The sequence below is a fragment of the Drosophila elegans genome, unplaced genomic scaffold, assembly GCF_018152505.1.
Source record: "Drosophila elegans isolate 14027-0461.03 unplaced genomic scaffold, ASM1815250v1 contig_208, whole genome shotgun sequence".
NCBI classification, from domain to species: Eukaryota; Metazoa; Arthropoda; class Insecta; order Diptera; family Drosophilidae; genus Drosophila; species Drosophila elegans.
In genome coordinates this window covers 4436356-4452712 of record NW_024545578.1, presented here as the reverse complement: position 1 = coordinate 4452712, position 16357 = coordinate 4436356, and the positions used below count along the sequence as shown (strand labels likewise).

At 43.3% G+C, this 16357-nt stretch overlaps 5 protein-coding genes across 5 annotated transcripts; 3 read left to right on the top strand and 2 right to left on the bottom strand.

Annotated features, from left to right (window-relative positions):
• The first annotated feature begins 36 nt into the window (after positions 1-36).
• On the top strand, positions 37-1586 carry LOC108145940 (retinol-binding protein pinta). Its single transcript, XM_017271648.2, has 3 exons — positions 37-740; positions 791-1163; positions 1216-1586. Exons 1-3 carry the CDS (start codon positions 424-426, stop codon positions 1474-1476), a joined length of 951 nt encoding a protein of 316 aa, XP_017127137.1. The 5' UTR covers positions 37-423; the 3' UTR covers positions 1477-1586.
• A 53-nt stretch (positions 1587-1639) lies between these two features.
• LOC108145938 (alpha-tocopherol transfer protein) lies at positions 1640-2974 on the top strand. The gene is made up of 3 exons (XM_017271646.2): positions 1640-1962; positions 2028-2400; positions 2463-2974. Exons 1-3 carry the CDS (start codon positions 1661-1663, stop codon positions 2718-2720), a joined length of 933 nt encoding a protein of 310 aa, XP_017127135.1. The 5' UTR covers positions 1640-1660; the 3' UTR covers positions 2721-2974.
• Positions 2975-3566: 592 nt separating this feature from the next.
• Positions 3567-11484, top strand: LOC108146178. Its single transcript, XM_017272084.2, has 6 exons — positions 3567-3717; positions 4977-5233; positions 5289-5535; positions 8741-8867; positions 9637-11045; positions 11103-11484. The coding sequence occupies exons 2-6, from the start codon at positions 5027-5029 to the stop codon at positions 11306-11308; spliced, it is 2196 nt and encodes a 731-aa protein (XP_017127573.1). The 5' UTR covers positions 3567-3717; positions 4977-5026; the 3' UTR covers positions 11309-11484.
• LOC108146179 (glycine-rich cell wall structural protein) lies at positions 5830-7105 on the bottom strand. The gene has a single exon (XM_017272085.2). The coding sequence runs from the start codon at positions 6986-6988 to the stop codon at positions 6005-6007; it is 984 nt and encodes a 327-aa protein (XP_017127574.1). The 5' UTR covers positions 6989-7105; the 3' UTR covers positions 5830-6004.
• Positions 11485-11535: 51 nt separating the features above from the next.
• LOC108146177 (kinesin-like protein Klp61F) lies at positions 11536-16132 on the bottom strand. The gene is made up of 6 exons (XM_017272083.2): positions 15792-16132; positions 15422-15722; positions 13512-14823; positions 12244-13454; positions 11922-12170; positions 11536-11829 (listed from the first exon to the last, which is right to left on the bottom strand). The coding sequence occupies exons 1-6, from the start codon at positions 15869-15871 to the stop codon at positions 11806-11808; spliced, it is 3177 nt and encodes a 1058-aa protein (XP_017127572.1). The 5' UTR covers positions 15872-16132; the 3' UTR covers positions 11536-11805.
• Between the last annotated feature and the right edge of the window lie 225 nt (positions 16133-16357).

The following is a 16357-nucleotide window of genomic DNA, read 5'->3' as shown; positions in this document are numbered from 1 at the left end:
AAATGATAAGCAACTGAATATTAACCCACAGGTGGGTCAAGGGCTATAATCAAACGTTTTAATAATAATAATAATAATAACAATAAAAAACTCCTGCTTTCATTTGGATACTTCAGTAATTTATATACAATTTTTCCATTAATGATATTTGGATAAAATAAATAAATATTATGTTAAATAAATAAACAACAATAAGTTTTGCTCTTTTGTCAGTGCGCTATGAAGATTTAAGTGTTTAAAATTCGTAAGCTCAAAGCAATATATATAACCGCTGGTTTAGAAATCCAGCTAATCGCTACCCGATTAGTCGGCTCTTATCGCATGTTGCTTTGAATAACATTAGAGTGTCGACCAGTTGGAAGTGCATTGGCGGATTTAAGTGTTCCATTTTTTGGTTAGTCTTCAACTGATAGCGCTGCCAACATGAGTAGTTCTCCTAATCCCATACGCACCTTATCGCCTGCTTTGCAAAAAGTGGCCATCGAGGAGCTGAATGAGGTGCCCAGTCGAGTGGAGTCCGACATAGCAACTCTCAAAGAATGGCTGCAGAGGCAGCCTCACATCTGTGCCTGCCTCGAGGATCAGTTCCTGCTCAGCTTTCTACGTGGATCCAAATTTAGTCTGGAGAAGGCCAAGCAGAAGATAGATCGATTCTATAGCTTACAAGCTGCCATACCTGAGGTTTTCAATGAACAGCGATTGGCTGACGACGCTCAAGTGCTGGAGATTATCAGAATGGGGTATGCACTTCTTTTATATCACAAAATCCCCTTAAGAGTTTTTCTCATAGAGTTATCTTGAGGATTCCCCTGGACAAAGAGGATACTGGACCAGCGGTGACCATAATTCGAGCTGGCTCCTATGACATCAACAAGTTCAAGTTCCAGGACATTATACGCGTGGGTTCCATGTTCGGTGAGATCATGATGCTGGAGGATGACAATGCCTCGGTTAGTGGCTACCTGGAGATCATGGACATGAGTGGAGTGACGGGTGCGAATCTGTTTGCCCTGCAGCCCCAACTTCTCAGCAAGTTCTCAGTCTATGCGGATGAGGCAATGCCAACGAGGCAGAAGGGTATCCACTTCATAAATGTGCCCAAGGCATTTGAGATGGGTTTCAAATCCCTGCTTGGATGGTTTCCCGTTAAAATTAAAGAGAGGGTGAGACAATATCAAATCCACAATAATATCTTTTTAATTACCATCATTTTAGATCTCTGTTAGTTCCGATCCGGAGGCCATTTTTGAGCGGGTTCCTCAACATTATCTACCAGTGGAATATGGAGGCACCAAGGGAACCATTAAGGATATTACTACCGAGATGGAAGAAAAACTTTCTAGCTATCGCAGCTACTTCGAGGACTGCCAGCATTTCGGAACTAATGACAAATTGCGCGAGGAACCCAGAAATCTTAGCCCTGAAGAGAGTCACTTTGGTCTGGATGGCTCTTTTCGCCAGTTGGTCATCGACTGAATCGGTTAAAATACCTGTAAAACCGTCTGGGCCATAAACCCATAATAAATGTTTTTGATAAGCTCTGCGACTACTTCAATGTTTGGCTATCAGCTTTTAGACGATAGCTTATCGATTTCAAATTCAATTGGCAGGGTCGAAAATCGACATTCGTTCATCGACTGTCTAGAGGAACCCAACAAAGATGCCGTCCATCCGTCCACTGAGCCCTGAGCTGCAGAAAATTGCCATCGAGAAGCTGAACGAGGTCCCGAACCAACTTGATGATGATATTGCTGCGCTGAGGGAATGGATCAAGCAGCAGCCTCATCTGAAAGCCCGCACAGATGATCAGTTTTTGGTGAACTTCCTGCGAGGCTGCAAATTCAGTTTGGAACGAACGAAGGTAAAAATCGATCGATTTTACACGCTCCGCACCAAGTTTCCCGAGTACTATTTGGGCCATAATGTTGATGTAGACAAATTGCTGGACCTTTTTAAGCTGGGGTGAGTTTGGTAGTAAAATGTATATATAAATATGTAACTAAATCTTTATTTAATTACTTCCCTAGCACAATACTCATACTGCCACGTCCTCTGAACGATAATGGCCCACGTTTGGCTATAATTCGCATGGGCTCGTATGACCCCAGTAAATACACATTTCAGGAAATAAATCGAGCTGCTGGCTTAATTCAGCAGATCACTCTCGATGAAGATGATGTGGCTATAGTGAATGGCTTGATATCCATTCTGGACCTGTCCAACGTCACCAGCGGTCACTATCTGCAGATGACACCGTCTTATGCTAAGAAGATGACCGTGTTCCAGGAGGAGGCTCTGCCACTGCGACCCCAAGGCATTCATTTCATCAATACACCCAATGGATTTGAGACGCTCTTTAATATGATAAAGCCCATGATGTCAAAGAAACAGCAAGGACGAGTAAGTATAAGCTTTTTAAAACCAAAATTATGTATGCTAAACAAGACTTTTTTAACGCCTAGCTCTACGTCCATGGAAGCAAATGGGAAGCTCTCTACGAACAAATACCCAAAAAGTACTTGCCTGCGGAATATGGAGGCGAAAACGGCTCAATTCCTGAGCTTATAAGAGATTGGGAGCAGCGCATATTGGCCTATCGGAATTACTGGGAGGAGGAGAAGAACTATGGAACCGACGAACGCCTGCGAGTGGGAAAACCCGTGGACTTTGAGAGTCTATTCGGATTGCAAGGCTCCTTCCGGCAACTCAATGTTGACTAAGGGTCTATCCCCCTACTGCTAAATAACCAAAAATGGTTTCAGTTGTAGCTCTTATCTTAGGTAACAAAGGTGTAGGAACTCAAGTACTCTAATCCATTTTTTGATAAGCGTAGGGATAAGAGCATAAAAACAAAGAAATTTATTCAAACTAATAACAAAGATAGCCAAATTTCATGAATTTAATTGTATAATTTGATATAAATGATATTCACAATAGCACTTTATTAAAACCTTTACTTAGTTTGTATAAAAAAATATAATAAAATGGTTAACAAAAACAAGAAAGAATCTAATGATTTTCCTCGGAGTTATTCGATCTATGGAGGGTTTAGGATCTTGTTGTCCGATTTTAATGGAATTAAAACCGTAATTCTAAAATATTAAACCCTTACTATATTTCAAAGGACATTCATCCCAAAATTTAAAAAATTTGAACCGTAGTTCTGATATATTAAACCCTCTATAAGGGTATAATAAAGATAACCAAATTCTTAGAGTTAATTCTTATATGCAATTAAAAAATAAATCCCAAAAATACCAAGTGCCAAAATGATATATCAAATACAACGAAAGACCACCTGTATCAGCTGATTAAACGAGCTGTTCATAGAGAGGCGGCATAAACAAAATGCAAATTGAGATGCCAGTTGAGAGCCAAACAATACAAAACAAACGAAAGGCCAGAGCAAATTTGAAAAGAAAAGTTTTTCCAAAACTATATACAAGTATCCAAGGAAGACAAGAGAACTTGGAGTAAGACCAAAAATAAACCGATTTCCCGAGAGATTCGTGGAGAGTCCATATGTGTTGTGCTGTGCAGTTGACTCGTCTCAGTAAGAATTTGTGGGTTGTACGGATCGGTGCGTCGGTTGTTTCTACGGCTCAAATCAGAAAAAAAAGTGGAAAAGTGAAAGAGGGGGGAAATATACAGCATGGAAATTAAATTAAAAATCTGAAAAGTATCCCTCAGTGCGAATCAGAAAGCGATCTGTGATCGGTAATCATTATTAACAGCATTTCGTTGGCCTATAAATTCCCAGCGCTAATTACCCAAACGAAATCGAAGTTCATAATTGCTCGGACATGTTATGTAGTCTTCCCGTCTATAAGCAAAAAGCAAAAAAGCAAAAACAAAAATATCCAAAAGAGTTCTCGACAGGCGTGGCATGAGTCTAAGGCGTCCGATTTGACGATGAGATGAATGCCCCCGCCGGGCAGCCAAGAACCCAAAATAGTCTCATGGAGTCTAGTCTTTCGGTGGCTTTCGCTTCCGCACCCAATCCCCTCGACTCGACTTGGTTCGACTCTTCGGCCTTGCCCCAGCAACCCAAATAAATAAATATTTGGACAAAAAAACATGTGTGCCATAGAGCTTTGTCTGGTTCACCTTTCGGCTTCGCAGTAATTGCACCTTTGGAGATTACCAGAGAAAACAAATCGAACTCGATGAAAAGGGATGTTTACTCAAAGGCATTAGTTTAATTTTTATGGCAGCCTACTTGTGTGAACTCTTATCCATTAGGTTTTTGGGCTATGAATATGAGTTTTTAAACTCTTACTAATGCTTTAATGTTTTTTATGGGTTCCGTTGAGTTCTAACTCTATAACTTAACGAAATATTATGGGATACTTATTATCTTTAAAAAATCAGTTCTAAAACCTACAGGTCTAAGCAAAATTTTTATTTATTAAAGAAATTTCACAAGGATGTTTAATTTAATTTTTGGCAGTCTTTACCTGACCATTAAAGGCCACTAATTTATGTTTTTAAATTCTTAACATTGTTTAAACGTTTATTATGGGTTCTGATGAGTTTTTACTGTACTACTAAATTATACACCATGGATTTCTTAATTACTTCAGAAGATTAGTTATAACAACTAGATCAAAAACTTATGTGTCCTAAAAATGAGTTTTTGCTTTAACATTTAACATAACCCTTTGGATTACTAATAACTTTAGAGGATCGGCCGGAAACAACTTGATAGCTAAACATTAATTTTATTATTTAAAAGAATTTATCAAATCCAAACCTTTTAAAGGTTTAAAGATTTAAGTTCTAAAGAGTTTTGGCCCTATCATTTAACAAAAAAACATGGAATGTTTATTTACATAAAAGGATCAGACTTAACAACATGACATGCCAAACAATATATTTACTTGCAATATTAAACGAAATAATGAGGGGTATATGGAGCTTCGAATCCCAAGCTTTTCGATGCTCTCCTTTATTTAGTTTTCTTTCATAATTTACAGCCAGCCGAGCGGTAAATTAGCCAAAGGAAGGGAAGCGTGGGAGGGTGACCATGTCGAGTAGGCGGGCCCAATCTCTGCCAGCGCACATGTTGGAGCCAGCGAAGCCGGAACGCGGACGATGCGTGGCCGCCATCTGCTTCTCGTGGAAGGTGCTCACCTGCATTGTGTCCCATGTGCTGCTGGTGCTCCTCGTCGTTTCCTATTGCGTGGGCGGTGCCTATCTGTTCCAGCACCTCGAACGACCCCACGAACTGGAGGTAATCTCGTGAAGATTTTATTATAATCTATATAAACTCTTTGATTGCCTTACAGGTTAAGCGAGGTATACAAAATCTACGCTTTAATCTCACGGACAATATCTGGCTACTGTCGGATGATGCTTTGGTCCTTCGTGAGAGCGACTGGATGGCTAATGTTAGCAAACATCTGGCCAACTTCGAGAAACAAATCCTCACGGCCATCAAGGCAGATGGTTGGGATGGCGACGAAGATCTGCACAAGTCGCAATGGACCTTTGCTGGATCACTGTTCTACTCCATTATAGTGATTACGACTATAGGTGAGTGGGTATATTTATTTTTTATGAACAAAGGGCATAGCCTGAGAAAATTGTCCTTATCGATTTCGAGAAAAATTGAACGAGGGATGGTAGATGAACTCGTAAAGGCAGTGACAGTAAGTTTTTAGGCAAATTGATAGAATAGGCATCGAGAAATTTGCAGCAACTTTAAAGCATATCATTTCAAGCATAAATATCAAAATTTTTGTTTAACATACTTTTAATGTTTTGATAGCATTCACCATTAAATTAATTGCCAAAGCAAATATCCAGAAATTTAAAAGACTCCATTAGTTGGGTATACATTCGAATTTATTCGTTTAATCTAAGCCTAGGACTATGTCTAAGAGAAGGTAACTATTTACAACTAAGGCTAGAAGAAGGTTTTTAATTAGGTAACAATAGATTCAGGGATTTGATTGCAGATCTTTCAAAATGCAGTGCTCTTGAGCTGAGAATATAGAGAATCCTACACTTTCTTATTGAGCTTATCGTTCACCGTTCTGGGTGCAGCAGCCACACTTTTGGCGCTTTTACCCTCGGCCACAGCTGGTGATTTCTCATCAAAACCAAATCCTCCTAGAGGTGGGAAACTATTGCCATAACCAATACCACCGTTTCCAGCTCCAAGCTGACCCAGGCCCAATCCTCCAGCCAATCCATAGCCCTCGGTGTATTGTGGTCCTCCAAACTGTTGATTGGAGGGGTACTGTCCTAGTCCCGGGAATTGTCCACCTGGGGCTGCAAACTGGTTGCCACCGAAGTCGCCACCTGGATACGATCCATAGGGGAACTGTTGTCCATTGCTGGGAAATTGATTGAGACCAAGTCCGTTGCTGGCATAGCCATTGAAGCCGTTGCCCACCCCTGTTCCAGGGAATCCTGTGCCCAGGCTAGAACCGGGAAATCCCTGTCCCACTCCTGCATAGCCTCCTCCTGGATATCCACCAATTCCGTTCTGTCCTCCCGAGAATCCACCAAAGCCCGGTTGGTAAGGATTGGGATACACTTGCGGTCTGCCAATAATTCCAGTGGGTCCTCCCGGTCCAACTAAAACACCTGGATTTCCACCATATCCTCCTCCAACTCCTCCTCCAACTACTCCTCCTCCAACTCCACCTCCGAATTGTCCTGCATTCGTTTGACCGCCATAGGGATTGAACTGGCGAGTGCCCACAGTGGGAGTATCCGATGTCCTCGTGGGATCCACATCCGCATAATCCTCGATCTCATCGTTCTCCGGTTCACCAGGCAGAGGTCTGCGGGTGGTGGGCTCCCTTCTCAAGTTCTGGTCATACGAGTTCTTTATGGGAGAACTGCGATCTATGTTGCGAAAGGAGCGCTCCCTGCGATTATAAGATCGCCAGATCCACTGATCACCATCTTGCTCCGGAGATTTAGCAGCCACTAATCCAAGGAGGCACAAGGCAAAGATGAGGCAATAGCTTCGCATTATTGTTTAACTTTGTCTTTTGTTTTTTTTTTTTCACCGACTTCTTTGATCACACACTGACCCGTATTTTGCGCTTGATCGCGGCAAGCTCCCGCAACAGAATAGATGAGGTATGCGACTGGCACACGCTACTTATATAACCACCGACGAGAACCGAAAAATGAAAATCAGACAGAGAGACAGAGAGACAGCGACATGACGACGCACAAAAACTCAGTCAAGCGACGAGGGCAGCCGCAGGTGGGGATTTGGCCAATGAATCAACGCAAACATGCCAGACGTTGAGATCTTGGGACCGACCACATCGGATCGTTTCATATCGTTGATTCACCTGAAGCGCAACCAAACCACCGAGGAGCATCGCGATCCGCCCAGGAACCAATGAGGCAAGCGGATGAATCGGACAGTTGGTTTCTGTCCACTCGGTGATCACGTTCAAATCACATAAATCATTGGGTAATGTAATTGATCATTAATCGAGCCCAAAAACAGACATTCCTGGAAATTACCATGAGCTGGTAAATGCAACTCCCCCAAACATTACAGAGCTCATAGGTCAAAGATCCAGTTCGGACACAATTGGCTGAACATATAGCACGTGAGTGACCTCTAAAAATGGGTTCATTGTGGGTGGCGATGGGGCGCAAAGGGAGCGAGGGTGTGGAGCGAGGAGCGTGTCAAATGAAACCAAAAGTGGAATTGCTCTGCCATCCAATTGTCTGTGGTCAAAACAACAGCAAGGTCAAACGCCACTGACCGATCGTGATTATCTTTTCTGACGTTTTAGATTCAGATTTTAATGATGGGAATTTCTCATATTTGATATACTCTAGTAGGGGCTTTGATGATTTTGAGCAGAAGTTGGAGCGAAAATCCCGAACTTTAAGACCTTTTTGAAAAGTATAATAGTAAGTATTTTTGACCTAATCCTTAAAGTTCTTAAGATACTTATAGTAAAACTAACAACTATAAAGGTTTATTTATATAACATACACAAAGAACACAGAGCTTTAGTTTTGATGTTTTAAGTGCGAAAACAGGGTAAAACATTCTTAAAAGTAAAACAAAACATTTCAGAAACACTTGAAAAAAAAAGAATTCAAACGTTTTACTTTTGAAAATTTAAATTACACATCGCATAAATTCTGAATTAATTTTTGAAAGACGCTACTGAAAGTATTTGCAAAAACTACAAATTCTTTATAATTACTTCTGCCAAATTGGTTAAACTGGCATTTAGTTATAATAATTTTAATGAAAGGAAATTCTTAGAGCATTTAACTTCTCGACTTTCAACTAAAGATATTTTCTTTAAAGTAGTTTATTAGCTCTACCTTTTGATGAAGCCTAGTTTTTTGCTTTATTCATTTGCACAATTCCCCGATATGGATTTATGGCTAACACACAAATGGGTTTAGTGACCGACGCCCATCAGATAGAATTTTGCGAGGGGTAACGTATCTAAATGCTATCTAAAAAAAAGTTTGCACACTTCCGCAAAGGCCAAAAGCGGCAGAGTTGAAATACCATGTTCGCAATTGTTTGCCATTTGCTTTTTGGGAGCGATAATGGGCTTGGCTGGCACAAAAAGAAGTACGGAGCTAGATTAGACCTTAGCGGGTCTTAGACTCATTAGCATTTCAAGAACTTTGCGGTCAGAAGGTTGAAGGTAAAGCCACGAGCATGACTCAAAATCAAACTCACCAATTGAGACCGGCGGCAATTTAATATTCTTCATCGCATTCTGGACAGGCTATGGCCACATATCGCCGCGCACGGATTGGGGCAAGGTGACAACGATTTTCTACGCCATCGTGGGCATTCCGCTGATGCTCATCTGCCTGTCCAACATTGGCGATGTCATGGCCACTTCATTCCGGTGAGTTGACATCGATGTACTGGAAAAGTCGGGATTTACTTTAGTTAAATCACTAGATTTAATAAATTAACTGTTTAGAAGACATAAAGAATATCAATAAAATTGGTGCATAAATTGGTATTTGTATAATTTCAATTTGTGTTTATAGGACTTTTAGAAGTAAGGATAATTTAGAGAAGACTTTATGGGTAGTTAACATTTGACAATTTTATTGAAATATTTTAAAATAAAAAGCTTTTTATATTTACAAAAAAATGTATCCTTTCTATTTAAAAATTGTTTCTTTTATTCCATTTTAAATACATATAAGAAATATCAATAAAATTGGTGCTTAAATGGGTATTTCTGTAATTCCGTTTCTAACTATCAATGTGTGTTAATAGAGAAATGTTACCTATTTTTATAATCAGTTCTTATTTAGAAAAGAAAAAAGTGATCAAAGCTTGATTTCATACTAAGATATCATGTAGCTATCATTTAACAATTACTATTTTAACAAGAAGAATAGTATATATTACTTATTGAAAATTAATCACTTCGATTTATAGATGTTTATTTAAATATCATAAATTTACTTAAATGTTTTAGTATTAGTAGTGTAAAAGTTATTGTTTCTCAATGGAAAATATTTAAAATTTTAAAATCGATTTCAAGCTTTATTTTTAAATCAAGAATAATTTTAGTTTTTATATATTATAACTTTACATTACAAATTGTTGATTTTTACTCAAAAATAACTACTGTTTCTTACCTGGTCAACTCCCAATAGGTTTCTTTACTGGCGAATTTGTTGCTATGTGTGCACCCGGACGGCCAAGCGTCCAAGGAATGCCCGATCCCGGCAGAGATCGATGCGCTCCCAGCGACAAGCCCGCTCGCAGCCGCCACCATCGTTCCGGCGCTCCATGAAGATGACGCAGCGGTCGGGAAATGACTCCGGACTGGGTCCGTCCATGGGACATGCCTACTCCGATCCGGAACTGCGCACCATGGGCAGGGGCTACGACGATCGGGAGTTCGGGCATCGCAGTAGTGGAGGTGGACGCAACCGACGCCAGCAGCAGCAGCACTCACATCACGATCCTCGCCAGCGGCACACTATTTACGGGGATGAGTACGAAACGCAGACCCTGAATCGCTCCAATCGCTACAGCAGTCGTCAGAGGCAGCGGGACCGGATGAGGGACAGGCACACGGTGGAGAGGGAGCGCTATTCCCGCTCCCACTTGGATGCGGGATCCATAGAGGACTTTGACGACATGCCACCGCCGGCCAAAAGAGCAGCCAGTGTACGTTCCGTGCGATCGCCTCACCGTCAGGAACCCTCGAAAGCTTCCCGGGAACTGCATCGCCTTCACTCGGCACCTGGACGGAGTAGGGCCAAGTCAGTGGATCCCAGGCACGTTTCCTCGCACTACGAAGATGTGGACGAGGATGTGGTGAGGAAGACGCCCATCATACCGAATAGGTATGCATTAGATGACTTTGGCGGTGGCGGCGGCAATAAAAGACAGCCATCAGCGCCCAGGAGCCAATCCATGCCGAGATCTGCTCACCAGAGGCAACGCCAGAGGGATCGGGAAAGGGAGCGGTCTCCACAACCGCCACCTCATAGTGCACATCGCCAAAACAGCAATGGCAGAAGAGCTGGCAGCCTGGGCCGCCAATCCTCTCGTTATGGCAATCATCTGGAGCTGCCCGACTACGATGCTGCACCGCCTGGACGCCATGATCATCGTCGGGATGGACGTGGTCACTCGCAGGGACGCTACGAGGAGTATGTGGAGGAGAGCTTCGATGAGGGCTCCCTTTACGGGGACAACTACGAGGATTATCCCACGGAACGCCAACGCTCCCGAAGTCGTGAGCCCAAGAGAAATCGCCGCCGAGCTGAGCGTTTGCCTCCATCACCGAGGATCATGTCACCAATGGGTTTTCCCGTGCAGCGGCAAATCCGTCGACGTCCCAGCTACGATTACGATGAAGACGACTCAATGTATGGCGATGAGTATGGGGACTATGGAGACATGCTGCCCAAGGATCGCCCTGTGCCCATTTGGTTGTGCGTCTTTTTGGTGGTTAGCTATATTCTCGGTGGAGCTGTCTTATTTGCCTACTGGGAGAACTGGTCCTTCCTGGACTCCGCCTACTTCTGCTTCATCACGTTGACCACAATTGGTGAGTATTTCTATCAATCTTATTCCAACTATATCAGCATAATACGTTTCTCTCCAGGATTTGGTGACTTTGTGCCCGCCAAAGGTGTCAAAGATGAATCGGAGCAGTCGATTGCCTATTGCTCGCTATATCTGCTCTTCGGAATTGCTTTATTGGCCATGAGCTTCAATCTTGTCCAGGAGGAGTTCATTGCCAACGTCAAAGAGGTGGCCCGTCGGCTGGGCATTCTCAAAGATGATGACGATGAGCAGGATGAGGATTAATAGTAGATAGTTATTGAAAATCTTAAAGATCTTTATGTCATTAAGTTTTTGGCGAGTAAAAATGTTTGAGCTTAGAAATGTGGTTATTTAATAAGAGCCAAACCAAAAAGATTATGTTCAGAAAAAGAGATATAACATTACTTTAAAATTAAAGTTATAATTTAGAGGCTCGTAAATTTTTAGATTCAAATTTAAAGGAAATTATTAAAAATCATGTAAGTTACTTATCGAATTTTAAGCGAAATCCTCACGCGAATTTATTTATAAAGTTTAATAAATCTTGAACTTGCACTCGAATCGAAGCCTCAACCGCAAGGTTTCCTTAACTATACATAGCATACTAAGTTTATTTAAATGATAAATATACGAAATTCCAAAGATTGATATACAGATTAAAGAGAATATCCAGAAGAGCCAAACAAACAAAACGATCCGAATTCCACTAACACAAACGAGTTACTGGGTTGAGATTGAGAGTACAATTGTCATCGATGCAATCAGGCCACGTTTTCTTTGTTGTGCTAAAAGTATTGAAAATAAACGCAATGATTTTATATCCGAGACATTTGTTTGTTTAGCCATTAGCGGATCACTTGATTGCCTGACCACTTACCCTGTTGAAGGCGGGCGAATTTCGAGGTGAAGATTTCTTGGGCGTAAGGGAGCGGGACAAGGAGTTGCTCCGCATGCCACCAACTAAGGGTGGCTTCAGGGCATTCGAGTTGGAGTTTCGAGTGGTGCTAGGGCCTCGCCTAATGGTGACACCATCCACGTTCTCAATGGGCGTGGAGTTCATTATGGTTTCCGTGTCGGACAGCTCCTGAACGGATTGCAGGGATTCATCATGCTCTCCCTCGCTGCACTACAAAAAGTTTACAAACATAAAGGATAAGTCTTTTCCTATATATACCCTGTACACAGCCCTGTTCACTTACCTCATCTATGGGGGCAGTGGTGTCCAGATCCGACCAATCGTGCTCCTGGCGATAGCGCTTCACAATCTCCTGATGCGGCGACGTGGCCACCAGAGTGCGTGGATAGATAAAGTCCCGTTTGGAGGGCGTGGTGCCGGTGGGCGTATATGTTTTCAGCTCGTTCTGTTGGAACCGCACAATCTCCTGCTCGCAAGTCTGCAACTGCTGACGCTGAATTGCGGCATGCTCGGTGGTTTGCCGCGTCAACTCCTGCACAAGATCGGTGGCCACTGTGGAATGGCCAATGAAACGCTGTCTCTCCGCGGTGTTAAGCTTCTGTCCCTCCGCCACGATCTGCTCCAGATTAGCCTGGCACTTCTCCTCCAAGATCACCAGCTGCGATTTGCTGTCTTGGCAGGCAAACTCCACCTGCGAGTGGTGCAGGCGACTTGAGCCCACGTTTTCATCCGTTTGCTGGGCATATTCCTGGCCGAGGTTTTTCATGTGCACCTGGAGCATGGAGCAGTAGGCAACGCCTTGGTCCAGGCACTGCATTCCCGTCCCCATCTGGCTGCTGAGCTCGGCTCGAGCGGATTGAGCAGCCTCGATGCCCATTGTTTGGTAATCTTGGATACCAGACTTTGTGTCATCGATGCGCTGATTTCTAGTCAGTCGGCTTTCCTCCATCTTGTTGAGGCGTTTGGACATGCTTCCGTTGTTCTTGGCACGTAGCTGCTTGATCTGGTCCATCTGCATCATCATGGACTCCAGTAGAGCTTCCTCCTGCTGGGCCAAAGCCCGCTCGTTGGCCAGCTCCTCCTGCAGCTGCTGCAGTTCCTCCGCATCCGGCAAGCTCATGCCACTGAGCTGTTCCAGCTGCTGATGCACTTGCTTCACATGCTTTTCCAGCGATCGCGAGCTGTTGTCGATAATTTGGGTGAACTTGTCCTGCATGGAATCCAGCATGGCTTTGTGCCGCTGGTTGTTTTCCTCCATCTCTTGAAGGCTCGTCTGGATTTCCTGGCTCATCACAAGCTGACGCTGCTGCAACTGCTGCATCAGCTGGGCAACAAATGTCTGAGCATGTTGATCGTTGATCTTCAAGATCTCTGTCATTAACTTATTCTGCAGCTGGACCTGATCCCCTAGCGCCTGACTGCAGATTTCCTTAAGCATTTCAATGCTCTTGCTGGCATTTGTCGACAGACGTTGGTTCACTTTGTTGGAGTTAACTAAAGATCGGAGGAAAATAAGTAAATAAAGCAGGTAAAAGTAGATGGATAGCTTACCCAACTCCTGGCTTAGGTGCTCCTTGGAGGCTGCCTGCTGCTCCAGATACAAGTTCAAGCTGCCACCCATCATCTCCAAGTTGTCCTGCATGCGATCTTTAAACTGATCGCAGGATCTGCGAATCTTCTCGTCCACATCACGCCTTCGTTCGATGGTGCCATGCAGATGATGGGTATCATCGGTGGCCAGATTAGCCACGGCCAAAATCTCCTGAGCCTGTGTGGTCAGCACCTGCTCCGTCTTCATATGGGAGGCCACCAGCTCCTTTTTCTCCTTATAGCGCCGCTTGGTCTTGGTCAGCACTTTTTTAGTGAGCAGCAAGGAACCCTCGGTTTTCTTCAGCTTTTGAGTTTTCTCCACCAGACTCAGGCTCACCTCGCTAAAGATCTTCTCTTTGTTCTGCAGCTCATCCTTCAAAGCCTTGAGCAGCAGCATTTTCTCGTTGAGCTCACGGTTCTGGGATTCCAACTTCAAGGTGATCTCGCCATAGGTTTCCTCAGCCAAATAGATGCCATTTTTGTCCCTGGCAGCCATAAGATCTCTCTTCAGCTTGTCAATCTCCTCGGTGTACTCCTTAAGCACTGTTTTCTTGGTCAGTTTCTGATTGACTTCGGGCTTGTTTTGAATGTTCTTGGCCCGATGGGCGTACTCCAAAGTGCTGAGAGTCTCCTCGATGTCCTTGTGACCCGGCGATATGGTAGCTATGATGGAGGTCTTGGTCCTGCCACCCAGAGATTCTTGGAGCAGCCTGGTAAGCTTCGATTCGCGATAGGGAACATGGGGAGCACGATCCACCAAGGCGGTTATTACTCTGCCAAGTGTCAGGAGGCTCTGATTGATGTTCACGGTCTCCCGGACTCGTATTCCCTTTTCATTGCCGGCCTTGGATACATTTTCACTGCCCGCCAGATCCACCAGATTCAACTTTCCGATCTTCAGCATATCCTCGCCTTCGATGCCATTCTCCCTGATGTGCACCACTATGGAAAATACCGTGTGCGATCGAGAGGATTGGGCATTCATCAGAGTTGTGGCCGTCTTGCGACGCTCTTTTCCCTTTTCTAGCAGCTTGTACACATCATCCTTGCTGTGCACTGGTATCTCCTCCAGTCCCTGGATAATAACCGATCCCTTCTTGGTGCTGTCATCGAAAATGCGAATCTTGGTGCTGTCATCGGTTGACAGCAGATCGCACAGCTCCTCGTTGTACAGCTCCAAATAGGAAATGCGCATCGTGTACTCCACCTCCATCATGCGGAGCTCATCGAAAAGGTGACTCAGAGCTCGCGGTATGATGCCAATATCAGAGTCCTAAGCGTAATTAAAAATGGCAAAATGTTAGATGGCTAGTTCGTGGAACAGGAAAACCGGTTTTGTAGGTAAAGAGTTGAATCTTTAGCCGAAACCCCATTTCCTATAGGTATATAGGACCTAAAGTCTTGGTAGGTGCTCGTTAAAAGAATTCTTTGACTAAAGATTCATTGACAATAGGACTTCCATATTCTAAACGATATATAAAGGACCCAAAGGCTTGGTAAATGATCTTTAAATACAATTTTAGTTTCTTTATCGTTTGTAACAATTCTATGGCCATAGGTTCATTTACAATCGGACTTTCATACTTGAAGGTACGATAAAGGACCTAAAGACTTAATAAGTGAATGTTTATAAGAATTCTGTGGGAATAGTTTTTTTGACAATAGGACATCCATATCTTATAGAGCTTTAGGACTTAATAACAATGATATGGCTTTAGTTTCTTTGACAAACGAACTTTCATAATGTAGGAACTTGGGACTTGCTAAGTGATCGTTTGTTACAATTCCAAGCGACTTTGGCAAGTCTTGCTTGTGCTACACCACCCATACAACTTGTGGCCATCCTGTCCCGGTTTCAATAGTAAACTCACATCTTCCCAGGAGGATTTCAGTTCGGCGGTCTCGTTTCCCACCATCGTGTGCGTTTTGCCCGTGCCCGTTTGTCCGTAGGCAAAAACCGTGCAGTTGTAGCCAGAGAGGACCTCTTCGATCAGTGGGGAAACGACCACGGAGTAGACATCGCATTGCTTCGACTCGGGGCCAAAGCTGCGATCGAAGGTGAACTTCTTGGTGAGCTTGGAGTCCAGGGTGTGGCGGGTCACGATTTCGCGTGGTGCCACCACATCCACGACTTCCGCGGATCGGATGCAGCGTTCCCGGGAATTAAGGGGCCTAGGAAATATATAAAATCGCAGTCAGCACTCGCATTTCTCCAGAGTGTGATTCAATTAATCAACTCACCTGACGCGCACATACACCTGGATGTTTTGATTCGACTTCTTTGGCGGCTGGCGCGACGTATTCCCACCCGAAATGTCCATTTTAATCAAATAAATGAAATTGTTTGTAATTAAGCGCGTACAGTCCAAAAAATGACGCCAAGCGATTGCACTTGTATGTGTGTGTGTGTTCGTTTGCTTCCAGAAAACCCTTGTTTTCACTTTCCAATGAACTTAATTTGATGATTTTTAACTACCATTTACAAAGGGACGCTTGGGTAATCTGTTTTTCGCACTAATTATAAAGAAAACCTAGGGCGCAGCGTCTCCGCTTGTCCGTTCAGTTTCAAAATTATGCGCAAATAGCGTGACCGTCGCAGGCGGCGGAATAAATACCAGGCTTCTAGAGAAAATATACCACAAAGAACTAGTTCGTTTTGGAAACGTACCCAATTAGTATTTATATACCACTAATTTAAATTCAAATATATTATTGATAAACCTAATAGTTGTAATCAGTAATAAACAAAGAAAATTGCATGTAAACATGTTTTAAAGACCCAAAAAACGGAAAATAATTCAGAATCG

Excerpts from the sequence above, each read along its gene's own strand:
- LOC108146177 (XM_017272083.2), bottom strand. The coding sequence starts at position 15,871 with ATGGACATTTCGGGTGGGAATACGTCGCGCCAGCCGCCAAAGAAGTCG. Across the intron at positions 15,723-15,791 it reads CAGGTGTATGTGCGCGTCAG|GCCCCTTAATTCCCGGGAAC; the intron begins GTGAGTTGATTA and ends TATATTTCCTAG. Across the intron at positions 11,830-11,921 it reads ATTCGCCCGCCTTCAACAGG|CACAACAAAGAAAACGTGGC; the intron begins GTAAGTGGTCAG and ends CAATACTTTTAG.
- LOC108146179 (XM_017272085.2), bottom strand. The coding sequence starts at position 6,988 with ATGCGAAGCTATTGCCTCATCTTTGCCTTGTGCCTCCTTGGATTAGTG.
- LOC108145938 (XM_017271646.2), top strand. The coding sequence starts at position 1,661 with ATGCCGTCCATCCGTCCACTGAGCCCTGAGCTGCAGAAAATTGCCATC. Across the intron at positions 1,963-2,027 it reads CTGGACCTTTTTAAGCTGGG|CACAATACTCATACTGCCAC; the intron begins GTGAGTTTGGTA and ends TTACTTCCCTAG. Across the intron at positions 2,401-2,462 it reads CAAAGAAACAGCAAGGACGA|CTCTACGTCCATGGAAGCAA; the intron begins GTAAGTATAAGC and ends TTTAACGCCTAG.
- LOC108146178 (XM_017272084.2), top strand. The coding sequence starts at position 5,027 with ATGTCGAGTAGGCGGGCCCAATCTCTGCCAGCGCACATGTTGGAGCCA. Across the intron at positions 5,536-8,740 it reads TATAGTGATTACGACTATAG|GCTATGGCCACATATCGCCG; the intron begins GTGAGTGGGTAT and ends CATTCTGGACAG. Across the intron at positions 8,868-9,636 it reads GTCATGGCCACTTCATTCCG|GTTTCTTTACTGGCGAATTT; the intron begins GTGAGTTGACAT and ends AACTCCCAATAG.
- LOC108145940 (XM_017271648.2), top strand. The coding sequence starts at position 424 with ATGAGTAGTTCTCCTAATCCCATACGCACCTTATCGCCTGCTTTGCAA. Across the intron at positions 741-790 it reads CTGGAGATTATCAGAATGGG|AGTTATCTTGAGGATTCCCC; the intron begins GTATGCACTTCT and ends TTTTTCTCATAG. Across the intron at positions 1,164-1,215 it reads CCGTTAAAATTAAAGAGAGG|ATCTCTGTTAGTTCCGATCC; the intron begins GTGAGACAATAT and ends CCATCATTTTAG.